The sequence below is a fragment of the Anomalospiza imberbis genome, chromosome 13, assembly GCF_031753505.1.
Source record: "Anomalospiza imberbis isolate Cuckoo-Finch-1a 21T00152 chromosome 13, ASM3175350v1, whole genome shotgun sequence".
Taxonomy (NCBI): domain Eukaryota; kingdom Metazoa; phylum Chordata; class Aves; order Passeriformes; family Viduidae; genus Anomalospiza; species Anomalospiza imberbis.
In genome coordinates, this window is record NC_089693.1 from 10,749,078 (window position 1) to 10,776,525 (window position 27,448).

Consider the following 27,448-nt stretch of genomic DNA (forward strand, 5'->3'; position numbering starts at 1 on the left):
TCAGCCAGAATGTAAACCCAGTGAGAGGATTAGAGTGACATGAGAGGGAAGGGAGGGGCAGAGGGAGCAGAGTCTCTGAGCCACTTTTCTGTTTTCATCTTCTTTATTTGACTTGGACCAAATGACCCAAATATGCACTTGGACAGTCTTTGAGATCCCAAGTCTGCTAGCTAGAAACAGTTCTGTCTTTACTCCCCCTTATCCTTTGCCACCCAAACACATCTCTAAACCCAAAACCAGAACAGATCATTTACAGCACCTTCCTGCATATTAAACTAAAAACCTTGGAATAGGAAACTATCATCTTTCTAGTCTCAAAGTCAAAATGCAAGCATCTGCCTTTTTCTGTGGGGAGGGGATGGATTCTCTGTGGTTTGTCTACACGTTAACCTGACCCCGAACACGTCCATAGAACTTTGTAGCCAGATCTTACTTTAGTTGTGAATTTCTACATATCTTTTTCTATATATCCAACCTTTACTCTGAAAAATAGAATTTCCTTCACAGACCAGCTGTAATAACTATTAGCTATTCATTTTCATCCTCTCTTCTAGTAAGGACTTGAGTGCAATAGCCACACATAAAAAGGTTTAAATAGCAGGAACACCAGACATCTTTGGATGTCAAGTCAAATCTAAGAAAATATCCAGAGATGTGAGGGGTCACCTTCACTACCCTATTAGTATTGAAAACACTGCTTCCTTCTCTTGAAAAGATATTATTTACATATGTAAACATTTGGTGCATATTCAAAATTCACATACTAAAGTTTTACCTCTACCTAAACTAAGAAGAATAAAAATAATTTGTGAATTTGCTTTCATGGCACTAAATACCTGGTTTTACGCTGTTAGATGTTTGTGCATGGTACAAGATAAAGTAGGACTGTGACCTTCAGTTTTGAAACACCTATTTTACATTTTCAGTTTTCTCTGTGTGTGAACATGTCTTTTATCTTTAACATCACACAAAGCTGGAAGCCATCACAGAATATATTTGCTGATAATTGACCTGGTAAGAATGCTCTGCAGTTCAGTAGTAGGTCATGTTTGAATTGGTGAGGTTATGCATAAATAATCAGCTCAATTAGGAGGAACAACAGGTTCTTTGTCAGCTGATTTTCCCCCAACTGTGAAATCAGTACAGTGGCAGGTTTGTAAATAAAGTTCTTTATTTCTGTCATTATTATTCCCATTTCTAGAGCTTAAATTTGCATGTTAATTCAAATTCCATTCCAAATTAACATTTTCAGGCTAATGTCCATGTCAACATTATTTGCTTGTTAAGATAAACAGGGACTGGTCAGCCTTATTCCTTGTAGAAGTTGTGTATCCATACAAGCACTAGCTGCTAGAAATACAGCAGAATAATGAACATAATATTTTAAATTAATGTGAGTTCATTTTCTGCAGCTGCATAATTACTGCAATCCACAATAGACTGCTCTGATAATGAGTTACACCCTTTCTCTTGGAGAAGATTCCTGAATCTTGTCCTTTTTGTGCTGGTTTTTTTCCCATGGTATCACTAGGCAGAGATTCTGATTTTTGCTCTTGCTGGTCTGTGTTGGTGCTGACACAGGAAGATTGTAGGGATTTCTACAAGGAACACTAGCATAACCCCAGGGGCTCTGAAAGATTCCAGAACTTAGCATGGTTGCCTTAATATAATAATGTATCTGCTTCTGCGGCTTGGCTGCAATCAGTGATGGCAATTTTATCAGTTATCAGTTGAGTAAACAGCTTTTCATCCTAGAAGACATAACTATATGGCTGGCCTGGCCAGTCAGTTGAAATACTAAATAAGACCATAAAAATCTTGTAGTGAAATAAATGTATGTGCTGTAATTATTCTCATTACGAGTTGAACTGTTTCCAATTTGTCACCACCCTTGAGATCTGTAGAGGTACTTTGCATGTATGATGGCTTTTTTAAGATCTGTAAAGTTTGATATTTTTGTCACTGAATTTGACTTCAGAGCTTCCATTGATTTCAGCAATGATGGATTGTATCCAAGAATGCCCAGTTATATGTGGCCTTGTGGTGTGACAAAGGTTCTGTTGGAGCTCTTTTTTCTGAAGGAAAAGTTGGTTCCTGTTCCTCCCACTTGAGTCAGAAGGGAATATTTTGCCACTGACTTTAGCTGGAGAGAAGGAGCTTACTCATCAGGACAATTTTGCAATGTACTGCTCAGTTTTTTTACAAGGATTCAATCTTCACCATGTTTATCAGAGAATTAAAATGTTTACTTGCCATGATGATGGTTCATTGCATTGGATAAAGGTAACATATTTTAATCTGATTTTCCCCTGTAGATATTGATGAGTGTGAAGACAATCCTAACATCTGTGATGGAGGCCAGTGTACAAACATCCCAGGAGAATACAGGTGTCTTTGCTATGATGGATTCATGGCATCTGAAGACATGAAGACTTGTATAGGTAAGTGAAAGTACATATCTTCCAATCTGCATTAAACACTGAAAAAAATATTTATTAAGGTGCTCTTTCCAAGTAGACAGACAATGATATTTGAGGAGTATTGCTCTTATTTCCTAATTTTGGTCACCTGACCATGGAACGAGCCCTGTTGCACAAGTGCAAATGTAATCTGTATATCCCTGTAGACTGGGGTGCAAACATAATCTGTAGTATTGCATCTTTGGGTCCTCTTCCAATGAGGTTTTTATGCAACTTAGATAAAAGAGTGCCTGCAGAAAGCAAGTGGATGATGCTGTGGAAAATTTCTAGCAAGATAAATCACCAGTGCTGATTTAAACTTGTCTCTGAGAAAAAATTATGTGGAAGTGTTGTACCTTGGTAGAACGGAGTTGTGAAACAGCATATCTCCAAAACCACATTTTCACATTTTAATTGAAAATCTTGAGTGTATTTTGAGATAAATGTCTGAGAAAACTAGACAATGCATGCATATATAAATGTATACAGACACATATATGTAGGAATTACCAAAAATCATAGTTATTCTTTGGATAATGTACTGCACCTTAGTGTCTATGTTTAGGAACAGCTGGCATTAAAGGTATGTTAATGCAGATAAGGTAATATAACACTGTTACCCCAGATCTCAAAATGTATGCTTGTATGCTAGGTAAGGAATAACTACTATAAGCAGCTTTTTCTTTGCATATCTAGACCTGTGTTTCTATCAGAATTCATATCTAAAGAGATTTTTCCAGTTACTTTCTAAGAATTATATTTAATCGTAATTCATGGGGTTTTTTAGATGTTAATGAGTGTGATCTGCATCCAAACATCTGCCTGAGTGGAACCTGTGAGAATACAAAAGGCTCATTTATCTGTCACTGTGATATGGGATATTCGGGCAAGAAAGGCACAACTGGTTGCACAGGTAAGTTTTAAAGCTTAATTATTATTTTTTACCTCTACTCATGAGTCTGCTTTTCTGGTGTTTAGAACCTCCTCTCACTGTGCTTCTTTTCATTTACTTGTGCTCTTATTTTACCTCTCTTCCAAATTTGCTGAGCTTATGTTCAGCTAAACTTCAGTGGTATAGCATTCAGCCTGATGCTGCTTCTGCTGAAATGAGTGGAGCAAAGCTTGGGATCAAAACTGGGTGTGTTACTGCACAGTTGTTCATCTAAGAGAACAGCAAATGCCATTCTCTGTAACTTGACAAACTCCTGAGGACCTCAGTGCATTTGGGTTAGTTAATTGTATACTATGCAAGCAAATAACATGTATCTGTTCAAAGTATTATTTGGCAAACACAGATGGCTTGAAATATGTGCTAAAATATATTTTCAGTTTTTGCAAAGTGTCGACAATACAGTTACACAACTACATTCGATCAGCTGAATCAGAATTTGCTTTATTTCATGTATTGCCAGCAAACAGAAATGAGATTCAAATATACAGGCTCTGAGGGCATGATATTAATAATCCAAGTGCTGGTGTCTCAAGCCAAGGTGTTGAGCATCTTAGGCTTTGCCCAGATACGAATGCAAACATATGTTTAATATAATTTTTAATGTAGACTTAGGGTAAACACATTTCTGGCAGTATCTTTGAGACACACTTTTATTCTTAGTCTGCCCTTATTGTACAGATTTAATAATATTTTTTTTAAGTGCCCCATATATATAAAGCTGGTTTTTACAGCTCTCACAGAAAAGTCTGAGAGCAGGAGTTGTATTTTGCATATTGGGCTATGGATGAATAATTGTGCATTAGTAACAGCTGCCTTTGACATACGTATGAACTGATCTAAATCCAAGAAATCCCTGATTGTACTCTGTAGACCAACATTTCAGTGTTCTTTGTTTCTGTGCTAAAGTATATGAAGATTTTCAGAACTCTAGACCTGAAAACCCTCACGCTGATCAGTTACACATGGTGCTGCTATCAGTCGCAGCCTAAGGGGCAGGCAGGGAGGATGAAGCAGTGAGTTGAAGGCAAAAGACAGAGAAAGGTCATGGAGGCAGGAGAGGAATCTGAGGTATGGCTTCTGGAGAAGTGCCTGGAAATAGCCACCATTTTGGCTTCACGTGATTCAAGGTAGTGGCAAATGTCCCAGGCAATATTTTTTTGTTAAAGGAGGCGCCAGGAAATCCCTCTGTCCTGGTCCCAGCCCAGCCCTGACCTGTGGATGGACGCTGTCTGTCATGAAGGCTCTTCCCACCTCCTTACACATTTTTAACCTTTCCTGCTGCTTTTGTCTGCATGCCAGTATTTCAGAGAGGCTGGCACTCATGAGGAAAAACACCAGAACACCTTAATTCCAACAGATACTATAGAGGGGCTCAGTAATTTGAAAGAGCCCAGTGGTCTAAGATGAAAAGGTGAAGTATCAGTATTGCTGATACAGCTGCCATGGGATCATACTCAAATAATGATTCTTTTTTAAATTTAAATAATGAAGTAGGAAGCAGAGCAGAAAATTTCTAGATTGGTTTCATAATGAAAAAGCTGAGGATGCAGATCCCATAGTGATTACATTGTGCAGGTTCTCACATTCTGTTTTTAAAAATGTCTGATTTACTGCTGGAGAACTTTGAATTCCCCATTTCTTGTTTGCACAGTATTAGAGCAGAGTTGAAGTTCCCAGGCTCAGGTACTGCAGAGCATGAGAGCATCCTTCAATATTTCTTCTGGAAGGACTTTGCCAACAGCACCTTGACCCCAGAATTCAGTTCTTGTCTTACAGACAGATCTAAAGCATCCACAGTTTTTAGGAATTCCCATGGAAAAAAAACTTATGAAAACATGTACAGCACTTTGAATGGGAGATCCTCTGTTTTATGAGAACAACTAAATCATGTCCTTTGGGTTCTATTCCAGTTTTGTCTAAATATTTCAGCTCCCTTGTCATTACTGAGTGATTCCATTTTAACAAATAAACTTGTTTTTTTCTCCCCAATCATTTAACAGTATTCAGAATCCACCCACTGACTTACATTCCCGTCCCACACAGATGTTAGTTGCCCTAGTTGTCCCCTCTCCATGGTTCTCAGTAAGAATCTGGACAGAGTTTAGTAACAAAAATACGATTTTTAAAATACTACGCAAGAGTACAGGTTGTAGATGCAGCTTTCCAACATCAAGTACTGTGAATGGTTTAATTTCCATTCACAAGGCAAACTGTGATAATACAGGCTTAGAACAGTTCATTTTAGATTTTCCTAGGCAGGCAATGTTATGCAGCCACTTGAAAGAAGATTGCTGTGTTTTCCCCTATCCCAGTTCCAGATCACCCAGCTTTATGACATACACCTTGTCTCTACTTTTTCTGTCAATAAAGAATACGTGTACTTGTGCAGAAATGAAATCCTGCTTTGGAACTTGCATTTGTATTTTGTGATTCATCACCACTCTGAATTACAGCCTGTAAATCTGCAGTGTTTCACTGTTGATGTAGAGCCTTAAACTTGCTCAGATATTTTCATAGAGAAACAAATTCTTCTCTGACTCTCCCCCATCCATCCTTGCAGTTATGGCTGTGTGCACAGCCCCCCTGGTTGTTCTTGGTGGAGAGGGGCTTGCACATGCTTAGAGTGCTCTTCACACAGTCAAACTGAAAGAGGTGAGCTTGGGCAGTAATTTCCCAACATAGCCAACAGATCAAAAATAAATGTTACAAGTCAGCTGGATTTCTCCACAGCAGGCTCAAGGAGTTGGAAGGCTGAGACCAGGCTCTGACTCTGCAGGGCCATGCTGTTGCCATGTGGAGGAAGGCTAGTGGAAGGTATTCAGCTGCAGCCTTGGTGTGGGCTGTGAGCTTGGAGAGTTTGGTGTTGAACGTCTTCCAGTGATGACGGCATTAGTGGATACAGGAGGAGTGAGTGCATGCTGCATACCTGCATGGCTGACAGGAACTTGGTTCTAGAGAGGTCAGACATCTGAGACGGGGAAAGGAAGAGGTGAGCCTGTCATTTGCCCTCAGAAATAGAGCCATAATATTTTGTGACTTGTATAATGTACTTTCCTCTCCATTATTAGTGGCTTCTGGCCATTAATAATACATTGTGTTTCAGGCTTGATGGCACAAGAGAGTTCGGGTACCAGTGAAGCATATGTTTGCCATCATGAATCTGGGAGCTGGCTGTGTCAGGCCAAATACCAGAAGATGATAATGAAATCCTGCCCACCAAAGGGGGGTATTACAGGAGGAGTGTACTGGCAACAGGCATTTGTCCAGCAATAACATGCTGTGCTGTACATCATCAGTGTGCTGATGATGTAAGGATGGATAGCAGGCAAGAGCTGAACTGTCCCATGTGAAACTCCAAGAGTACAATATGCTGAATAAAATCTGAGAGTGATTCCAAAAGAGAAAACAATTTTGCATATAGGAAGATCAGAATAGGGGAATTTTTCCATATATTTTTCTACAAGTATGAACACCAAGTTGAAATTCACAGTCTTTTCCCTCTAAAAAGCCTTCATTTTTCCTACCCGATTACATGGGCAGCAACCCAAGGGGAGGAAATGCCTTGTGACTTCCACCAGACGACTGGCCCTTGGGGAACTGGACCCAGGCTCGAAATACCAGTGAAACGTCAGTGCGATAAAATGCACAGATATGCAGAGACTGCCAAAAAATGTAAAAGTCAGAAAATGCTTAAGGGATTTGCATAATTCCTGACAAACAGTACTGATTTATAGGTGGAGTCTGAATTAAATTTACAGTTTGTTAAGGATCCCTATAGACTATTGAAGCCCAATGAAACTTAACAGAAAATGGTACAGAGAGTACCAAGAGGATTTCATGCCCAGCAATGAACATGTGAATTTTCTTCAGTTAATGTGCACTCTCATTCTGTTCAAATGCAAAGGAAGGTTTCTAGAGTATAGGTGAGGAAACTGTGACTTATTCCCATCCTCCTCTCTGGCCAACTTCAATGATCCACTTCCAGACTGGGTAAGGATGTGTTGTGCAGATATTGGCCAGCAGTTTCTTTCCTTTGGTTGCCACATTTCGCAAGCATAGTGCAAAGGGTGACAGGGTACATATGATGTGTATTTTTGCTGCACATACGTTGAGAGCCCTAAAAATTTGTGCCACTGTGATTAATGGGAGAGACACTTTATTAACTGCCAAAGGCTTGACAGAAAAAATATTTGTCCAAAGAAGGGAACTGAAGGAGCCAACAAAATAGGGTGACTGACAGGTTTTTTCCCCAGAGTGCTTAGGATTGTTATGATGTCAGACCTGCATGTTATTTATTGTGCGTATTCTCATCTGTTGTAGGCAGACAACTCTCTTAGTATAAATGGGAGTTGTGCAATTGCAAAGCTGAGAACATGTGTGCAGCAGCACTGGGGCACAGTGGGACCGGCTGAGGATGCAGTGTCAGTCTCCGACTGGAATGTCTTTATTTTCCTTGGCTTGTCATGGACTCATGCTGGAGGCAGAAGGAGAAGGTTGATATAAATCAGTGACTCACTCCTTTACTCTTTAGTGAAAATCCCCATGAAGTCAGTGGGAATAGGCCATCATTGTGTGAAACCCTGACTTCAGTAGTGTCCTCGTGGGTGCTCTTTGGGTCACGATATCGTTACTTAGACCGAGTAATTACTTTGTCTTCAGACAATTAAATGAAAATAGCTGGAGTATTTGAAGAGTATAGTACTGTTTGTACTGCCATGCAGACAGAACAGGCTGGACTCATGCTTTTATTAAAGATATTGAGGTAATTTTTCCCCTACAGAGCTCAACTTCTTTCTGTTTCATTCTGTGAAGCCATAATTCAATACTTATGGCAACATAAATCCATATTAAGCTCCAGTATAAGAAGGCATAAATTCCATTGATTTCAGTGCACCATTTACACAGAACCATGCTTGGTCTGAGATCTCTTTTGCCTTGGAAATAATTGCAATGTAATAAATGTAGACTTACAACTCAGCTGTGCAATGAAAGGAGAGAATAGGGATTATAGAAAAACAACATCTGAGTTAAACACGGAAAAAGAAGTAAAATCTGGGATGAAGCCAGTGATGGTATTTTATATGCCTCAATCAGCTTTCATTTAAGTATCTGAAAAAACTTTCCATGAATCATGGATATAAGCCCGGCAATGTCCCTTTAAAGATGGTATTAGAGAATACAATTTGCATTCCTTATTTGATCTTTACCCAGGCAAAAAAGTATTGAAATCTGTTGAAAATTTTTACTGGAGAAAAGTTTTTTTTTATTATTTTATTCAAAGCGAGTGGAATGACATTTCAGTGGCTGATGCCTGAGAAAGTTGATCCCATTATAAATACCTGTATTTGGGTATAGATGTATACTTGTAGCTTTCATTCCAAAGAAGATTCTAAGCTTTTTAGAGTGTGTATCAAACAGCTGATGGGGAACAAGTGTCCACTGCAAGGGCCCAGTGTTGTGGTGCTGCTGTTCTGCTGGGAGGTGTTAGTGGGGGTTCTCAGGTACAATGTGTCAGTGGGTCGGTGTGTGGTGGGATGGAGTCCACAGTCACTTTATTTAGAATGGAAAGTTTGGCTTGACTTTTCTTAAATTTGAGCCTGAGCATGACTTCATTGCGGTGTAGCTGTTGCATGCAAGTTTCTGTGCAAGTTTCTGTTTGTGTTTGCTGGTGGTTTAAAAAAATTCCTGGCAGAAACTTCTCTACTGGTGATGGGGTTTTTTGTGTTTTGTTGTGCTCTGCAGGGTATAAGGAAACTTGTGATTGTATGTTTCAAAGCATCAAATAATCAAATACAGTGGAATCTTAATGTGAGCAGTGGTTTAACAGTTTGGGGTTTAAAATCATATAAAGGTTAAAATATAGAGTGTTTGCCTCAGCTTTTTTATGTCAGTGTATACTGTAGCTGACCTCTCTAAATTCCTTCCAGTCTTTCCCTAAGCCAAAATGAGTTGCATTTTTTTCAGGCCACCCTTAAGATTTTTTGACAGGCGCGAGTTTCCTGTTTAGGGTGATGTTATCTTCATGAGTTTCTGCACATGCTAAAGGCAAAACTGCTCCGAGATTATTCGCTCCTGACCCTTTTTTTTAAATTTTAAAAAGTAAGTGTCCATTTGCATGTTTTCAGGCCTGTTGGTGGAGTTAACATTCATTAATGTTAGATTCCAGCTGACAGATTTAGATTCATATCAAGATGTCAGCATTCAGATTATGGGAATTCTCATGTCTGGGGTTTTGAGTCAAAGAAATGCCTCGCTTAGAAAGAGACTCAGAAAAGTAAGATTGGATTAAATTCCACTTCAACAGACTAAAAAAACTCCAAAACATTAAAAGCCAACCCACAAAACAAACAAACAAACAAAAACCCCAAACAAACAAACAAACAAACAAAAACCCAAAAAGCAAATCACAAAAAAAATCCCAAAAATCTCAACAACAAAAAACCCCATCAATCACAAAACTCACCAAAGAAACACCCTGTCCCTCCCAGCCAGCAGTTATTTTGGGTGTTTTCTGGTCTTGAGTATTTACTTTTAGGATAATAGACAGAAGTTGTCTTCTTTTTGAAGTCGTGTGTTGCCTTTGTGAAAAGGCAATATATGTGTACAAGGCATAGTGAAAGGACACGGCCTTTTGTCTAGAGAAGTGTGAACAGACAAACCTAAGAAAGTGTTGTAAAGGAGGAAGTGGTTAAGGTGATACCTGGACACTTTCTGCATTAGCTCCACAACCACACCTTCTTTAAAGAGCTAATTGTTTGCAGGTAAAATCATAGGGAAATTCAAGTCTGTGATTTTGGGGCTGGAAATCCCAAAGGTTGTTACATATTTGATGGCTGATGCCTTTTCTTAATCATCTTCTTGAGAAGGGTCTGAGCTGGGTTTTTGTCTGTAGAATCATGTACAGTTGTGAGCTTGTTTTCCCTTTCCATCAGCTGTTTTACATAGGGAGGATGATTTGGCTTACAGCAACATCAAAGACACCTGGGAGGGCTAAAAAATGGGTATCAGTTTTAAGTGGTTTGATGTGAACTCTAGGTAGGTTACATCCTGCATGGAGGTAAAGTGCAGTTCAATAGCTCAGTTACAGAAAATACTGTAAAATCCAAAGCTCAGATAGGCAAAAAAAAATCTGCCAGTTTTGTTTCAGTTACCAGTAGTAAATTCTGGAAACTTTGCCTTTTAGTTTATACATTCTCCAACTACTTATATGGAGCATTAATAATGTTTGGTGAGAAGAGAAGGAAGAATGGAGTTCAGTTTGGGTTTTGCAGTCTATACATTTTGACATTGGCAGAGAGTGCCCAAAAATGAAAATAATGTGAAAATAGCAAGTACTGAAATAGAATGTGCTAGCATGACCATGTATGTGGAAGATTGGATGACTTGCTGCCTGATGTCTCCAAGGATGCTGACTTCTTCCCACTGTGTTAGGTTTCCTGTGTTCCTAATAAACTGCCTGCCTGATGAGCTCCTCAGCTGTCTTGGTAAATACAGTGGTACAGCCTGTCTCCCACCTTGCACACAGCCTCTGGCCAAGCAGAACCTGCTTCATTCCCTGCCTGGGGACAATCCTAGGGACAGCCAGCTGCTGGTGCCTGGCTGGCATTCATCAGCATCCCTGCAGATATGTGGGGGCTGTGGGAGTGCTGCATTCCAGGGGTCCCTGGGCAGCAGAGTTTCTTTTGACACTTTTTAGCAAACTCTGCAATGTGGAGCCACCAATGTAGTCCTTGTCTACAGACCCTGCCCATCTCTGCAGGATGGGCACTCTGGGAAGGCTGTCTTCTGAGGTACTGTCTTCCTTATCAAATACGCTTTGGAGTGAGCTGCAGCAGCACTGCTTTATGTGCCTATCAGAAGAACAGGTAGTGGGGCAGCGTGTTTGAAATGTGCTACATGCTCCTTTGCTTTCCTTTGCTTTTCTTTGTTGTGATTTTGTCCTCACATTTCTTTATAAATATCATGTTGTAAAGAATGCAGGCTTGCTTTCACATTTACCTTGTCTTTCTTGAGAAATTGTAGTGTCAGTTGTCTGGATATGAGAAAGTGTGTTCTATGAGCTCCTCAAACATCTCTGTTTACAGATATCAATGAGTGTGAAATTGGAGCCCATAACTGTGACAGACACGCCATATGTACAAACACAGCAGGAAGCTTCAAATGTAGCTGCAGCCCTGGCTGGATTGGAGATGGTATCAAGTGCACAGGTGAGAGTCTTATGCATTTCTACTTATTTGTAAGGTCTAACCACAGTGGGGTTCTGGCAATTCTGAAAAAAGTAACCCCACACCTATAAAATGAGAAGGCAAATGGTTATTGAACTTTTTAGGTTGATTTGACATGATCTGTTGGACGACAAGTTCTTCACCATGGTATCTGTGAAATAAGCATTGTCTCATGTTTGGCTTGTGAAATGATGAGAACAGACTGGACCATAGAGAGAGATGATTTGTGCTTGAGGGCAGCTGATGGGAGGCAGTTAGGGGCCTCCTGGTGCTCCCCTTGAAAACAAGGTACAGGCCTTAGGACTGAGTGCCCTGGAGCTTCCTCAGTCACCGTTACCTTGTCAAATTTCTTTGATGGGCTGCAAATAAGCTGTTTCCACTTTTTCAGTCAGATGACCACACGTATGTATGAGTTTTATTATGGAAGATTATTTAAAGTGGAGCTTCTGTGTGCCGTACACTATTTAAACTTTGTATTAATGTATGGGTTTTGAACTGATGTTTTTCCCCCTTTTTTATTATTTTAAAGATCTGGATGAGTGCTCCAATGGAACCCACATGTGCAGCCCACATGCTGACTGCAAGAATACGATGGGCTCTTACCGCTGCCTGTGTAAAGAAGGTTACACTGGGGATGGTTTCACTTGTACAGGTACAGTATTCAGAATACTCAGAGCTGTCTGAGGAGAGAAAGGATGAGCTCCGCTGGTACTGTGCAACCTAAGTTAGTCTATGATCCAATACACAAAAACAGCTTTTAAACATTTGAAATTTTCATTAATATGTCATCATTAATTGTCTTCTCCTTCACCTAGGTTGCCATAGCTTAAAAGCAATATATTATACATAGTCTAACTCAATAACTTTTTTCCCTTGATAAAATGCAATTTTTCATTGAGCTTTTCTTGTTAGTTTAAATGAGTGACAAAATTATTAAAACAATGCTTGATTGTGTAATTTGGCTAGTTAGTAAACTAGTCCATTGGCTGCTCACCTTAATACTTAAATAATAGGGCATATACATCAAAATTACCTCACAAAATTCCCTAAAAATGTTTGTCCTTTCCACAAGTGAGTGTGTGATGTCTGTCTGCTTCACTCCATCATCCTGAGAGCTGGTGTCAGGATGCAGTGCTGGCATGTAGAATGAATGAAGTAGCTGCTTCTGAAACTTCATTTTATAAACTGTAAATGAGACTATAAAACTTTGCTAGAGAGATGTTCCCCACCCACACTTCAGTCTTCTGCTTTGAAGAACAGATTAGCTCATGTGTGCTTAGTCAGAGGAGCCTGCTCTTGCACTGAGCATTGCAGTGTGGCTGGGGATGCTCGCTGTTTGGAGCAGAGCCACGTGACAGAGCTAGTGGGCCAGGTTTTCAGCTGGTGTAAATCAGCAGCACTCTATCAACTGCAGTAGGTTTTTAGAGCATCTGAAAATCTGGATTATCAGGTTTAGGGCTGGATTTGAATAATTCCAAATTCTAATCAGACCTTGGAATTCTGTTTAATTCTCTTAGTATAATTTCATCTTGAATCTGATTCAGCTTCCTCAGTGGCCTTCCTAACCCAGTACTCTTTGTTAATTTCCTGTATGATGATTTCCAGGAGTCTGTAAGCTACACCCTTCAGATGGAGTGCTTACAGAATTTCTGCATTCAGTAGAACTTTTTTTCTATTTGGATACTTTATTGTTTGTGAATTCAAGAGGTGTCTGGGACTCAAACTAGAACACTCAGATGTTCTGTAAGCCCTCTGCCAAAGTGTGCAGTGTGCAGTATTCTCCCTGGTAGGTGATTTTTGATTTACCAGCTACGGACTTCTCAAAACTCATGCTGCCAGCCAGACTCTGTTGCAATAAGGAGGTGTTTTTGTGATGTATAACATTTCAGCTCGAGAGTAAGGGCCATGATCTATCTGAAGGTGAGTGCAGTCCAGTAGGAAGGCTGCTTCTCTCATCAGCAGTTAACCTACAGTTCAGTTTTGATGAAGTTCTTTTCATGCCACTTTTTGTCAGTGTTTTAATGTTTGGCATGGAGAACTGCCTATTACCATGTGTTTGCTCACTGCATAGTAAACCTCTTTTTTTTCCAATTACTGCCTCTAGGCTTCGCTGTAGTAGAAAGAATAACTATAATAAATTTCACGTGCTCATTCTGAGTCTAAATTTGACCCTGTGACTGCCTCCAGTTGTTAACTGGAGCTACTCTAAAAGTCTATGCCTTTCTGATTTTCCTTTTTCTGGTTAGAAATTGTATCTGCAACATGTCAGCAATATACAGAGCCTGTTACAAGTAGTATCCTCTGCACAGAACTAGATTGCAGTTTCTTCTGCACATGTTCAGATAGAATAATTAAAATGCTTGGAACACTAAATGCTTCAGCTCAAATGTTGGTGAGAAAACCATCTTTACTGCTAACTTGCAATATCCCTTCCTTTTACAGACCTCGATGAATGCTCAGAAAACTTGAATCTCTGTGAAAATGGGCAGTGCCTCAATGCCCCTGGAGGGTATCGCTGTGAATGTGATATGGGATTTTTGCCAAGTGTAGATGGGAAAGCATGTGAAGGTAATTCTTTGAAAGCTTTAAACAACACTCAACAGATTCTGCCTTAATACTATTTTATGTTCCATTTTTTTACAATTGTTTGCTGTTGTGGTTCTACTGAGAACTGCATGAATTTTTTAAATAGTATTTGCTTTTTTGCACTTCACACATTTATTATGTGTGTAGATGTGTTCATCTACATGCTGTATATAAAGAGAACAGCTTTTCAAAGCCTATCTTATGATATATTATTCTGGGGTCCGATTGGTGATCCAAATGGCACTGAAAGCTGCCATTTCTTCTTGATCATTGATGTCCAGTTCTTCATTTTATTCAAAACAGTTAAACAGAAAAAGTTGTTACTTCACATTGGTATGTATGAAGCTGAAATGCAGTGATTTGGTAGCCAATATAATGCATATGCTTTGAGGGCTTCTGTGAGGTGCAGAGTGTGAAGCCTTGCAGAAAATCTGTATGACTACACCAAAAAAAAAAATCCTGTATGACTATTTGTTTAGTTTCCAAAGTGAGCTGTCAGTTAACAGTTTACAATTCATTCATAAGAGCTTTGCATATGCAAAATTCAAAACAATCAAATAATAAACATGTTACCAATGTGATTAAGGTCATATATTTGATTTGAACATTTGAAATCCTCATTTGTTATAACACTGATCAGTTAAGTCAGTCAAGAAGATGCAGCCCTATCATCTGACATAGTACTAACTCATGACAACTGGTATTTAATGGAGTTCATAAGTACATCGTTTTAAAGAGGATTTTTCCCCTTGAAAAGTGTTCTGTGTATTTTTTAGAAATCTACTGAGTGAAATACTTTGAGAGTGAGTTTTTCTTTAAACGAAACCAATATTAGGTTTCATAATTTTTCATGAAACAATTTATTTTCAAACCTTTTAGCTGAGTTTAAATAGCTTTTTTAGAGGCTAGTTCCTGTTGCTAAAACAGACTTGCCTTCATGTCTCAGATGTGTACACTAAGTGCAGTATTTTAAGGTCCTTTGTAAACACACACTTTTTTATTGTATCAAATTAGTTGTTCTTTGTGCAGTGCATGTGGCATTCGGTAAATACTGGTTCAGACTCAGTGATTTGGCGAAAAGACACAGAAGTGTCTGCTTGCCAGACTTTAGATCTGTCAAATGCAGGAAGCCAAAGATGAACATGAAGTTCACCTTTGGGCACAGACTTTTCTTTTGCTGGTGTCCAGCTTCCTGCGGATGAATGCTGATTTATAATAAACTTCATTTTATTAAGGCATATCTTCTGCTATGTTTAATATTGCTACTTGTCAGATTAGCCCACTAATAAGCTAGGATAGTTTCTGGCATAGCTTCCAGAGATATTGGAAGGAGCCTTTTTCTCAAAAAAATTGTTATGGATTAGATTCCTTAGGCTCCAACATAAATCTTCCATGTTACTTTTTCTTGTCTTACACGATGTGCAGAAACTGTTGTCGTCCAGATCCATGCTGCTGAAAATGTTTGCAGTTCTCTATGTCTCAAGAAGATCAGGAAACCTCATATTTTTCCCCTCCTGTTCCTTAATCAGATATTGATGAGTGCTCACTTCCTAACATCTGTGTCTACGGTACTTGTCATAACCTCCCTGGACTCTTCCGATGCGAGTGTGAAGTGGGCTACGAGTTGGACAGAAGTGGTGGTAACTGCACAGGTAAAACTTTGAACAACATGCCTTTTAATCTTCTGTCAGTGCCATAGTCAGCTCCTTAGGAGAATCTTCTAAGAAGGTACAAATCAAACTGGATATAGGAAAATAGAGAGTTCCATACTGTATAACATAGGATTCACCATACCTTTTTTATGCTCTTCTTTACTTTTTTTTGTCCACCTCTGATATCCCCTTAAGAGGAAAAACAAATCAGAGAATCCCTCTGGCAGAGATGTATTGTGACTTGAGCAGTACTGGATGGTAAGCTATGGCCTTGTCTTGTATTTTTCCCTTAAGTTTTTTTTAGTACTTTATGTGAATCTTGTTCATAAATTGATTTTTTCAGGAAAAATACTTTTTTTCTTTTTGCAATGAAATGATGAATTCATCTCAGACTGCTGTTCTTCTAAAATGCCTGTTTATTTTTTAGAGCTTTCTGGAGACCACTATCTCCTAACTAATGGATTTGTGATGGTCAGCATATGGTACCTGATGTATCAACAGTTTTGAATGTCCTTGAGTATTTGCTTACCACGTGCTGTCTTTTTCTTGCAGATGTTAATGAATGTGCAGACCCTACAACCTGCATTAGTGGCACTTGTATCAACACTGCTGGTAGTTACACCTGTGAGTGCCCTCCTGATTTCGAGCTGAATCCCACCCGCGTTGGATGTGTTGGTAAGGGACCACTCCCTGTGCTGTTTACAAGGGAAATTCCACAGAGGGGCTCCAAGCTGACTGCTTAGAAATAAAGTCCCAGGTCATGGGAAAGGGCTTGATCAGGCTCTTCAATTCCCATCTCACTGCCCCTGGCTTAGAAGCTGTAATAGGGCAGCAGGAGCATGTCCAGAGTTGATGCAGCATGCCAGCAGTGCCCCACTGCCAGAACCAACCCCTTGGGGCTTGTTAGAGCTGTCCACAATTTACAGCAAGCAGGAGACAATTTTAAAATTCAACAAACTTAAGTCCACATCCAGCTGGCCCCAAGATGGCAGGCAAATGAAGCTGTGGCATGAAGCCACCCATGCTCTTGGAGCGCTGAGTGCACTTGGCTAGGTGCAGCTTCATGACCAATGGAAATGCTCCTGTATTAGGCTCCAACTGCTTAGTAATCCTAATATTTTTTGGTTCTGTTTGTTTAAGAGGGTGTAGGGATGCTTCTCAAATTTTAGTGTGTTTGAAATTCCTAACATTTAGTAAATGCTTTCCTGCTCATAAACCTTGAGTAGAGGAGAAAGCAATGGATATCTGGAACTGGAAAGATATACAAATGTGAGGGCAAATGTGAGTGAAGATGAGAAAAAGGCTAGCTGACATGCCCTTGGACTTGATAAGTAAATTTCCTGCTTTGTGAAAAGTCCAAAAAAGCCAAGGAATGGGGCACCAGCAACCTACCTAAGTGGGAGATGCTGGGTCCCCCTGAGCAACACAACTTACTTGCTTTGGTGTCCTGCTAGAAATGGGAGCCATCTGTAGGTGTCCCTCACCCTGAGAGGATGTGCTGTGTTTTGCTCTCTCCTAAGATGTGTTTGTCATTATGTGCATTGTGATTAGATACACGATCTGGCAACTGTTACCTGGACATCAAAACTCGGGGAGATAATGGTGGCACCTTCTGCAGCAATGAGATTGGAGTGGGTGTTTCCAAGGCCTCCTGTTGCTGCTCCCTGGGCAAAGCCTGGGGCGTTCCCTGTGAGCACTGCCCGCTGGTGAACACAAGTAAGTCTGCATTTCCTGGCTTAAACACAGCAATGTGTTTGGTGGGTTTTTTCCTGATTTAGCCAGATAGCTGAAATACTGGTGTGCATTTATTGTGTGACATGCAAGGGACTGGCTTCCACTGGTCTTCACAAAAAACTTCACTAATCTTTCAGAAAGATTATTTAGTCAGAATATTATTAACTCTTCTGAGAAAGTTTCCTATTGCACTGAAAAGTACTGAACTATTTATGAAATAGAATGACAGATAATGTTACAGAGTAAAATCTAACATCTCTAGCTGGTTAGTTTGTAAACTTACATTTAAATTGTCTGTAATAATGTCATCCATTTTCAAAAACAATTGTGCTAAAAATGTTTCTACTATCATATGCTCATAAATCTGTTTTGTTTTCAGCTGAATATAAGGTTCTTTGCCCTGGAGGGGAAGGATTCAGACCAAACCCTATTACAGTTATATTAGAAGGTAATGTTTGCAATTTCCTATATTTACATGTCTGAAATTGTGAAACTCTGTAGTGAGGTCTTTTTTTTTTTTTCATCAAAAACATTAATAAAATGTTTATGTGTTTGTTTGGACAGATATTGATGAATGTCAAGAGCTGCCTGGACTTTGCCAAGGAGGAAAATGTATTAATACATTTGGTAGCTTCCAGTGTCAGTGTCCATCAGGGTACTACTTGAATGAAGAGACTCGAGTGTGTGATGGTATGGAGCTTTCACTTAACTGGTCTTCTGCTGTATTCTTTAGAAATAATGACAGATCAATATGCAGAGAATTAATCTTTCCTTGAAAAGGAGCACAACCAGACTAAGAAGTGTAAAGCTATAGGATGGGAAAATTGAACAGCTTGAAATCTTACATTAAGAGTGTGAAAATTCCTTCTTGACCATGCGGAAATATATGCAAGTTTTTTTTAATGATCATATTTTGATGAAAACCTGAAAATGCAACAATTTTTTCTATAAGTTAGACATAATTTGGTTACTTGCTATAAAAAATAGCTGTTTGGTAATGGGCAATGAATAAGCAGTCAGATAAAAGAACAAACTTTCCCCATGAATCTGGTGGACTGATGTGTCCATGTATTTTTCCACTGCTTTTTTCACTCCTGCTGATCCAGTCATCAACTGAAAATATTGTTTGTACTGCAAAACGTTTTCCTTTCCACAGCACAATCAGAAGTATGTGTCACATTATGTGCTGCTCTCAAGGTGTACTGCATATAAAATCTTAAGCAACCCATCAAGTTCTAAAATTTCCTGTTGTCCAGGCTGTCTTTGATCTTCCAGATTGTTAATAACGTTAATGTAGTGCCTATGAAGTGTGAAACACTGCAGAAATAAAAAACATTCAGACCCTAAATTAAGGCTGAACCAAAGTGCTTCATCCACATTATGCTTAGGTAGCCTGACAGATACTGAGTGGTGTGTCAACGATACTCTAAAATTTTAAGGCTAGGGAAATATTTTTGAACTTTTGGGAACTGAGGTGTTTTGGAGATGGTGTTGAGTTTGGTTTTGGTTAGATTTTTTTAGACAAAACTTTGTCTCTTGATGAAGTAAATATGACATCTTGTGTTGGGAAAGTGGCTCACTTTCCCCAGTCAGGCAATGCTCAGTCGGAACTCCACAGGGAACCACTTTGGTTCTTTTCCAGATCTGAGAGTCCAGAATGGAGGAGATGCTCAAATACTATTTTTGTGTAACAGAATTAAAAGCCAAATTGCTGTTTCTGAGCTTTCCAGACATCAGAATTCCCATCTTTGCATCACAGCTGGGCTTTCCATGGCCACCTGTGCTGCTACTTCCTTTTCTGTGTGGCTTCGCTCAACCGTGACCTTCCTCAGAGCCCCTTCAGCTCTTCTCCACCAGTACTTTCCTACCTCACACATTACTGAGACATTTTTGTTCTCAAAAGCACAACAAGAAAGCTTCTGTGGCCACTCACTCTCTGCCTGATTGTTCTCTTCTAGATGTGAATGAGTGTGAGACACCTGGCATTTGTGGGCCTGGCACGTGTTACAATACTGTTGGGAACTACACCTGCATCTGCCCTCCTGACTACATGCAAGTCAATGGAGGAAACAACTGCATGGGTATGTGCTGGGGTTTCTCTAAAGCTTTATCTTAGTGCATTGGGCCAGGGTGATCATCTTCCCTAGGAGTTGCCTACTGCATTGGCCTGAGGTTTTCTTAATTTTCACAGATATGAGAAGAAGTCTGTGTTATAGAAATTACTATGCTGACAATCAAACCTGTGATGGTGAGCTGCTCTTCAATATGACCAAGAAAATGTGCTGCTGTTCCTACAACATTGGACGTGCATGGAATAAGCCTTGTGAACAGTGTCCTATCCCAAGCACAGGTACATTTGTGCATTGCAAAGCTATCTGAAGGCCTTGGTAACATCATAATTACTATTACTGAGTGTAACACCATAAGAGATGCTATGTCTTTTTCTACTCTTATGTGTCTAAAATGAAGGGATTAGTTGCCTCTTCGTCCTGGAGATGACCAGCCCTAGTCAGGATGAAGGCATATGTGGAGTGGTTTATGTCCCTGCTGCTGTGTTGTGCCTACCTTGTGCCAGTTTCACTGTCTCAGGGACTTCATGCTCTATATCAGTTAATCCATCTCTTTGCAAGTGCTTGTTGATCCAGTGTTGAGGCACTGACCAAGGCTTTATGGGTATTGCTCCAACAAATACGGGGTCTGGTCTGCTCTGCCTCGATTGCTGTTTGCCATGAAGGGCCTTTGTGCAGGCCAGGGGCTTGCAGAGATACCTTGGTGTGCCCTGAGAATGATCTGTGTTGAGCAGCCAAATGTAAGATGTAGGAATGTCTCTGCTAATTGCATGGGCATACATGACTCTTCCACACTGGGTAAGACTGCAGGACATCCCACTCTGGTTTGAGGTGGTTTGCTTCTAAAGCAACTTCCTAGACACTTGATTCTTCCATCTTGTAGTTCAGATTTTTATGAGTCAGATCTGAAATTGTATGCAAACACTGTAATGCACAGTGATAGGCATAAGCAGAGCAAAATTAGCATGTGATCCCAGCTGAATGAGAACCCAAGGGAACTCACATGGTGAGTTTGGGAAAGGGGCTGCCTACCTCTGTGTGCCCTGCACGTTCTGAAAGAGTAGAAAAAGAACTTTCTAGGCCAGAGCATAAGATGAATTTTTGACTGTTGATTAATTCCAAATACTGTAATCACTGCTTTGCTTTCCCATTGCAGATGAATTCTCCACACTCTGTGGAAGTCAAAGGCCTGGCTTCTTCATTGACATTTATACAGGATTACCAGTCGGTGAGCTATAATTTATGTCTTGAACTAAATTCCATGCTACCTCTGCCCAGGGAAGAGGGGAGGTTTGTTTTCCCAGTTTTGTTATTTTTTTTTTCATGTGAGGAATAACAATTAAACAGTGTAATGGAGTTCAACCCTCTGTTTAACTCCAACTTAAGTGCAAACTGGCTACTCCTAGCTGGCAGCAGTGACAGTTGCTGCTTGTAATCAAGGCAACACAGAGCTCCAAAGAAACTGTAATCAGGGCTACATGAGCAGGGCACAGATACTGGGAATGAGAGGTCTGGGAGTAAGGCCAACCAGCATTTGGTCTGAGAGGAACTGGGAGTCTTTCCTTCAAACTAAAGCAAGATTTAGTCTGACATTTCACATCAGTCCCCCTGGGTATTGGTTTGACACAAAAATCCTTTTTTCTGCTCAGCTGGAATATTTCTCACATATGTTATTGTGTGTCACATTTGAATCGTGAGTAACAAATTGCAAAACAAAAAGAGGGAGAGAGGAGGAATTTTAGGACAAGGAATTGAGTAAATCCCTAATGGGACTCCCTTTTGTTTTCATTTACACTAAGATGCAAAAGAAAAGCAGATAATATACCCTGTAACAAACAGTGATGGCCTATAGGCAGTAATCAGATGCTTTAGCATGAAGCTGTTACTGTGATGCAGTGTTTAGCTAGTTAGATGAAAATATTTCTAGTAAAGTGGGGAATGTAATTTTTAAAGAGGTTACAGAAATGCACAATATTTATTATTTACGAGGTCATTTCTTGGAAGCAAAGTTTACCCTTCTAGCTATTAGCATTAGTCCAGATTGTTGCAGAGTCTGCTCAGCTAATTGGGCCCGTCATCAGCATCAGCAGGGAGCCCCTGGATGTTGCTGACATGCACAGGTAGAAGCTGCAGCTGCAGTGTTTTATACGTGTGCAGGGGTATTGCAGGCTGCTCTGTGTGTGCTGCCACAGCACGGAGCTGTGCAGGGCAGGAGCCAATGGAAACAGAAGGGCTGTCCCACGGAGCCCAGCAGCACAGCCAGTGTGTGCAGCCTGTGCTGAGACATGCACACACAGCTTCTCACAGCTGTGCAAATCACAGCTCTCCCTGCTGCTTTGGGATCGAGGCTGGAGCACTCAGCCTGCTGCTTTGCACAGGGCTTACTCATGTCCCATACACCTGCAGGCACAGGATCAAGGGAGAGCCCTCTGCAGGGGCAGTGCTCTGGTACCCTCTAATATTTGCCTGCAGTCCAATGATGTTACTCTCTGTTTGGATTAAAGTTCTATATAGTTACTCCAGAAACAGAAATAATTCTGTTTTTACTCATCCTGTATATGAGAGGACTCAAAATTACAGAATCCAATGTAGAAATTTAGGGGTTGGATCCAGTAGCAAAACAAAAGAAACAAACAAAAAACCACCAAAAACCAAACTAAACAAAACCACATTATCTGATGGAAACTCCTATCAGCTTACAATTTCCCACTATATTCTATGACTCTGTACCTCAGTGCATATGTCAATGTTTACTGAAGGCAGAGGCTTTGGTGGAGTCTCTGAACTCTCTCATGTCAGAATATTAAGGTGCGTAAGGACCCAATAGGCAAGACATATAATTGTAATAGCAGCTGGGTTTTTTCCTGCCAAAATCAGTTACTTAAGTGGGGTGTATGTAAAGCATTGGCAAGCCCTGGCTGCCTGGCTTAATCAATCTAATTAATAGCATGTTGGCAGCACTTCAGATGTTACCTGTTATTGGCACTTTCAAACTGTTACATAAGACCCTGAAAGTCTTTTCAGATTAACTCGGGTAAAATAGTGCAAAACTAATTCTGATGAGTGTTTGCATTCAGCCGTGCTCTCCAGTATTAAACCAGAGACAGTTCCATTGTCTCTCTGTTTGGCTCTTCCCAACAACCCCACTGTGGCACTTGGGAAGGTGATGAGGTTCAGCAGGGCTGTGGGTGGGAGACATGAGGAAGGACGTGCCTTCCTCTGTATTCCTCTGTAGCAGAATATACCTTCAGTACAGAGAAGAGTCAGAACCCGAGAAAACAGGAAATACCTAAATTTCCCCAGTTTGGAATGACTCGCTCACTGTTCAGTTGGGAACATTCTGATGCTTGCATTATATGCTGGATAATTATCTTAAAGGGTAAATGCATAAGGACATGCTCTGTAGCAGAAGATTCCATGAAGTTCTCAGTACAAATATTTAGAAAAAAAAATTATTCTTGCAGATATTGATGAATGCAGAGAGATTCCTGGAGTGTGTGAAAATGGGATCTGTATAAACATGGTTGGCAGCTTCCGATGCGAGTGTCCCGTGGGCTTCTTCTACAATGACAAGCTCCTGATCTGTGAAGGTAGAGTGCTCCTCTCTTTCAGAGGAATGGTGTTTCACCAGCTGGCAACTCAGACACTGCCGAATCAGAGCCTTGAAGGCATCCTTAATGAGGAGAAAATACTTCTGTCAGTGTAATAAGTCTGAGCTACTTCAGACATTTTGAATTCTTTTGCATAGAAAATACCACATTTTCTGTCAGACATCTAAGGCCTTGAAGGCACATGAATCAGCTGTCCTAGGAAGTAATGGGATTGTTTTTCACATTTGACAGTAAAGCCAAGAAGAAAATAGTAGTATTGAGTCAGATCATGTGCACTTTTTTTTTTAAATTCCAGAATATTTTTTCTAATGGAACAAATATTTTTGTAAAAAATATAAACAGATGGTTGTTTATTTCTAGTTTAAACATTCATTAACATTGTATTAGTTTAATGAAGAAACTGAAGGTAGCATATGAGTTGCTGTCATTCTCTGCTGTGTGTTATGACTGCTGACAACAATGGGTGCTGCAGGCAAGGCATTGAGAGCTTTAAGCAAAAGCTTCTTCTGTGTGTTGCTTCTAAGTGAAAACCAATTACATTTCTGGGAAGATAAAGTTCTCCTTTTGCAGCACCTAAAGTAAGGAAAATTGATCAAAATTTTTTTGCCTAAAGCTTTATGATGGTGTTTACATTGAAAGCTACTAATTACCAGTATGTTAAAAAAATGTATGCCATCTTTTCACTGCCAGCTTACTATAAAACTCAAATTCCTCATTGTCTTGACAGATATTGATGAATGCCAGAACGGACCAGTTTGCCAGCAAAATGCAGAGTGTGTGAACACAGCTGGGAGCTACCGCTGCGACTGCAAACCCGGCTACAGGTTCACGTCCACGGGGCGCTGCACTGGTGAGTGCCCGGGAGGGCTGCAGGCATGAGGGGGTTTCAAGGGCTTGAAAAAACCTCTCTTCTCTCCAGAAAGTTGGTATTTCAGGAGATGATCTGAGCTTTGAGAACTCTTCTCTTAAAGTCTTTCAGGGCATCCCATAAACACTGAGGTAATTCCAGGCCCAACCCATGCATGTGTAAGTGGGAGTTAAGAACCTAAGTAGGTGTTTGTCTTTCACTTTATCCCACCAAATGCAAGCATTTTTCTTTAGCCTTTGTCATGTCTAGGAAGGGAAGACCATTTGATGCACTACCTTTCTGTATTTTCTGATTTTCATTATGATTTTCTATATGGGTTTTAGCAATTTATTTTCCACTTGTATTTTTATAAATCCTGCTTGCTGCTGGAGCCTCTCTTGATAAGGTAAACTTATCTGCTTGCCTGTATGCAATAACTAACTTGAAAAGCTTATTGTTGAATTTCTTAACTTTGATACAGATTTAAACAGGGCCCATAACATTATTTTTAAATACTCACTGAGTGGGACTGAAGTTTTCTAATCTATTTGCTTTTTCTTACAATATCTTAGTCCAGAGAGGCATTTAAGTTATCTTACTTACTTGAAGAATTGCTGAGATTTTAATGACTGCAGTGGGACAAGCTGCTGTAAATGTTATATACTATATGCATTTCTGAACAAAATAAGAATTACAATGGAAGCTAGTAACATTATCCTTGTGTTTTTGCTTCTCAGTACTTGAGTTTTAGGAAGTGCACTTTTCCCTGCAGTGCAGTTCTTCATTGTTTCATGTGACCCTTGTGGGAAAAGGGTGTAGGGGAAATCAGAACACTACTATGAGAACTAAAACTTTGCTTTGTTAAGCTATGCAGTGGCACATGTAAATATTCAATATGTTCCTAATGTAATTGTTGTTGTTAAGGGTTCATTACAGGAGTACAGGAAGAGCAAGGGAAGGTTCTGATATGGGTTACAATTCCAAAGATGAATTGGCACAAATAGCAATACTTCCCTGTATTTTGCTCTTATTTTATATGTGGTGAAAATAAAAGTTACACAATTAGAGTAAAAATAAAAGTGGTTGATAAAGTACGTGATCCAGCAAAGGAAGGAAATTCCCAATCACTCTGCTGGGAGCAGAGAGGGGTAAGCACCTTGCAGTATTGGATCAGCCATGCTACTGCATGGAAAACTGTCACAACCCTGTAGTTTATGTGCTATTGAGTCAGACCCAATATATCACAGCCACTAGTACTAGGAGTACTACATTTATCTTACCTTGAAGATAGCGTTCTTCTGGTGCTCTCTATTGTGGTAAACTAAACAGTTTTTCTTATAAATTAGTTTTTCACATGACTATTCATTTGCCCACAAAGCATCAGAGTCATAGATTTTCTTCTGTCTCTGCTCTCCTGAGCTGAAGATTGGGAGTTCTTAAGACAGCGTTGTCTTTCCTTCTGCCTCCTTCAAACTGTGATTAGCAGTGCTATCATCAGTTTGGGAGAGCTTGGTCCTCAGTGCACACCCATCCAGAGTTACTCACGGCCCCATGGGATGTACAGAGGTCCTGGGCATGGGGCTGTTGGGATTATCCATGATTGTCCCTGTGCCAAGTACAGTGCAGAAGAGAGGCAGGAAATGAATTTCAGTACATTAAGTTCTTTGCAATTAGGAACAACTTGACTCTTACTTTTGCAACGACCTGGGGATGGTTTGCTGAGAAACTGTGTCTCTGCTTGGCTTAGATTGAATAGAAAATAAAATTACTGAGCACTAGAGCCTAATCAATTTTAATACAAGCTCATGGCAGCACCTCAGTTCTCATATTTTGGAGCTGCAGCATAGGAAGGAAAGAAAGTATAATGAATCAAACCAGCTCTTGGTGGTGATGAGGTCAACAGAAACACCTCATTTGATGTTTCTCATTTGTCATAGAAAAAACTATGCCAGAGAGCAAACATTTTCATTTTATTTCATTTACTATTGATAGAATCCTGGGATCTGCCTGAAAGCATTTCTAACAAGAGTAGCAGGAAGCAGTTGGCTATTGAACAAGTATAAGAGATGCCCTGCTTTTGTAAGGCAGCAATCACATGCTGGTAGGAGAGCTCACCTCCTTCTCTGCCGAGTTATACAACATATCCCGACTCCATATAGCAGTCGCTCCTCTTGCTGTTTGAGCTCTGTCCAGTTTATAGGATCACCACATTTCATGGATGCTGCAACACGTGTATGTGTGCCTGTTTTCTCTCTGCATGATGAGTTGATAAATCCAGTGCCTTTATCTCTCTCTAAGCCTAGTGAGAAAATGTGGTGTTCATTCCCCTTTCTGTTCTGTTGATTTCCATGAGTTGACCACGCAATGTGTGCTACAGTCAAATGTGGCTAAATGCAAGTAGCTGCTTTCATGAGAAGAATGCAAACTGTATTTCATATGCCTCTTTCATATCTCCTCCAGTCAATATAGAGCCCTCAGACTCAGACGCTTTCAAATCTTGTGTCATTAATTCTGCTTTTCAAAGCCATGATGATATGCTTTACCTCCAGCAAGAATTTTAGGTTGCTAAATATAATTTTTATGCTAATTTTTTTTCAGATCCACAAATACTGGCAGAGGTAATTTACATGCAAATAAGCCCCTTTTCTGGGATTTACTTGGTAATGTTTTTGTCATTAATAAATTAAAAACACTATTTTAAGTTAGGCCATGCACTGGATACTGTCTTGGTTGCTGCTAATGCATCTTTCCAGCCTTGTCCTTTAGAAGCCTTAACTTTCACTGCACCTCTTTGTTTTCAGATCGGAATGAATGCCAAGAAATTCCCAATATCTGCAGCCATGGGCAGTGTATTGACACTGTTGGAAGTTTCTACTGCATTTGTCACAATGGATTCAAAACCAATGATGACAGGACAATGTGTATAGGCAAGTATATCAAATTAAACTGAAACTAGGCTCCCATTAAAATAGTTACTAAGTCTATCCTCTCTGTAATAAGGAGTTGCATTACACTATCTGAGATTGTGAACCATTTACCACCAGACAAAGGTGCAAAATTAGCTATTAGAGATGATAAAAAGCTGATACTGAATGAAAACCATCTCATTAAAGTAGAGTGAACCTTTGAAATTACATACCCTGTCTAATGAACTGCTAATACTTTCATTTTTGAAGAAAATTTCATTCATCTTAGAATTTTCTGGAGCATCTTGTCTCATTTATTCCTTTAGGCAAGAAATTTAATAGATTAATATTGCAATGCAGCAGTTATATATAGCCTACTTGTTAATAGAGTGAATGAAGGGTAGATT

At 39.9% G+C, this 27,448-nt stretch overlaps 1 protein-coding gene across 6 annotated transcripts in view; it reads left to right on the forward strand.

Moving 5' to 3' along the window:
- Positions 1–27,448, forward strand: part of FBN1 (fibrillin 1) — a 146,222-nt gene that overhangs the window by 97,612 nt on the left and 21,162 nt on the right. For 5 of the 6 annotated variants that reach the window (XR_011003760.1, XM_068203898.1, XM_068203902.1 and 2 more), the window contains 16 exons: positions 2,316–2,441; positions 3,247–3,372; positions 11,496–11,618; positions 12,166–12,288; positions 14,079–14,204; positions 15,752–15,874; positions 16,427–16,549; positions 17,426–17,590; positions 17,988–18,056; positions 18,173–18,298; positions 19,567–19,689; positions 19,800–19,958; positions 20,834–20,905; positions 23,142–23,267; positions 24,016–24,138; positions 26,937–27,062. Coding sequence is in view for 5 of the 6 variants with exons in the window: in XM_068203898.1 (XP_068059999.1) it covers positions 2,316–2,441; positions 3,247–3,372; positions 11,496–11,618; positions 12,166–12,288; positions 14,079–14,204; positions 15,752–15,874; positions 16,427–16,549; positions 17,426–17,590; positions 17,988–18,056; positions 18,173–18,298; positions 19,567–19,689; positions 19,800–19,958; positions 20,834–20,905; positions 23,142–23,267; positions 24,016–24,138; positions 26,937–27,062 (1,959 nt within the window). In the remaining variant the exon portion in view is untranslated. The remainder of the gene's footprint in view (positions 1–2,315; positions 2,442–3,246; positions 3,373–11,495; positions 11,619–12,165; positions 12,289–14,078; positions 14,205–15,751; positions 15,875–16,426; positions 16,550–17,425; positions 17,591–17,987; positions 18,057–18,172; positions 18,299–19,566; positions 19,690–19,799; positions 19,959–20,833; positions 20,906–23,141; positions 23,268–24,015; positions 24,139–26,936; positions 27,063–27,448) is intronic. The other variant, XM_068203901.1, reaches the window with a different exon arrangement.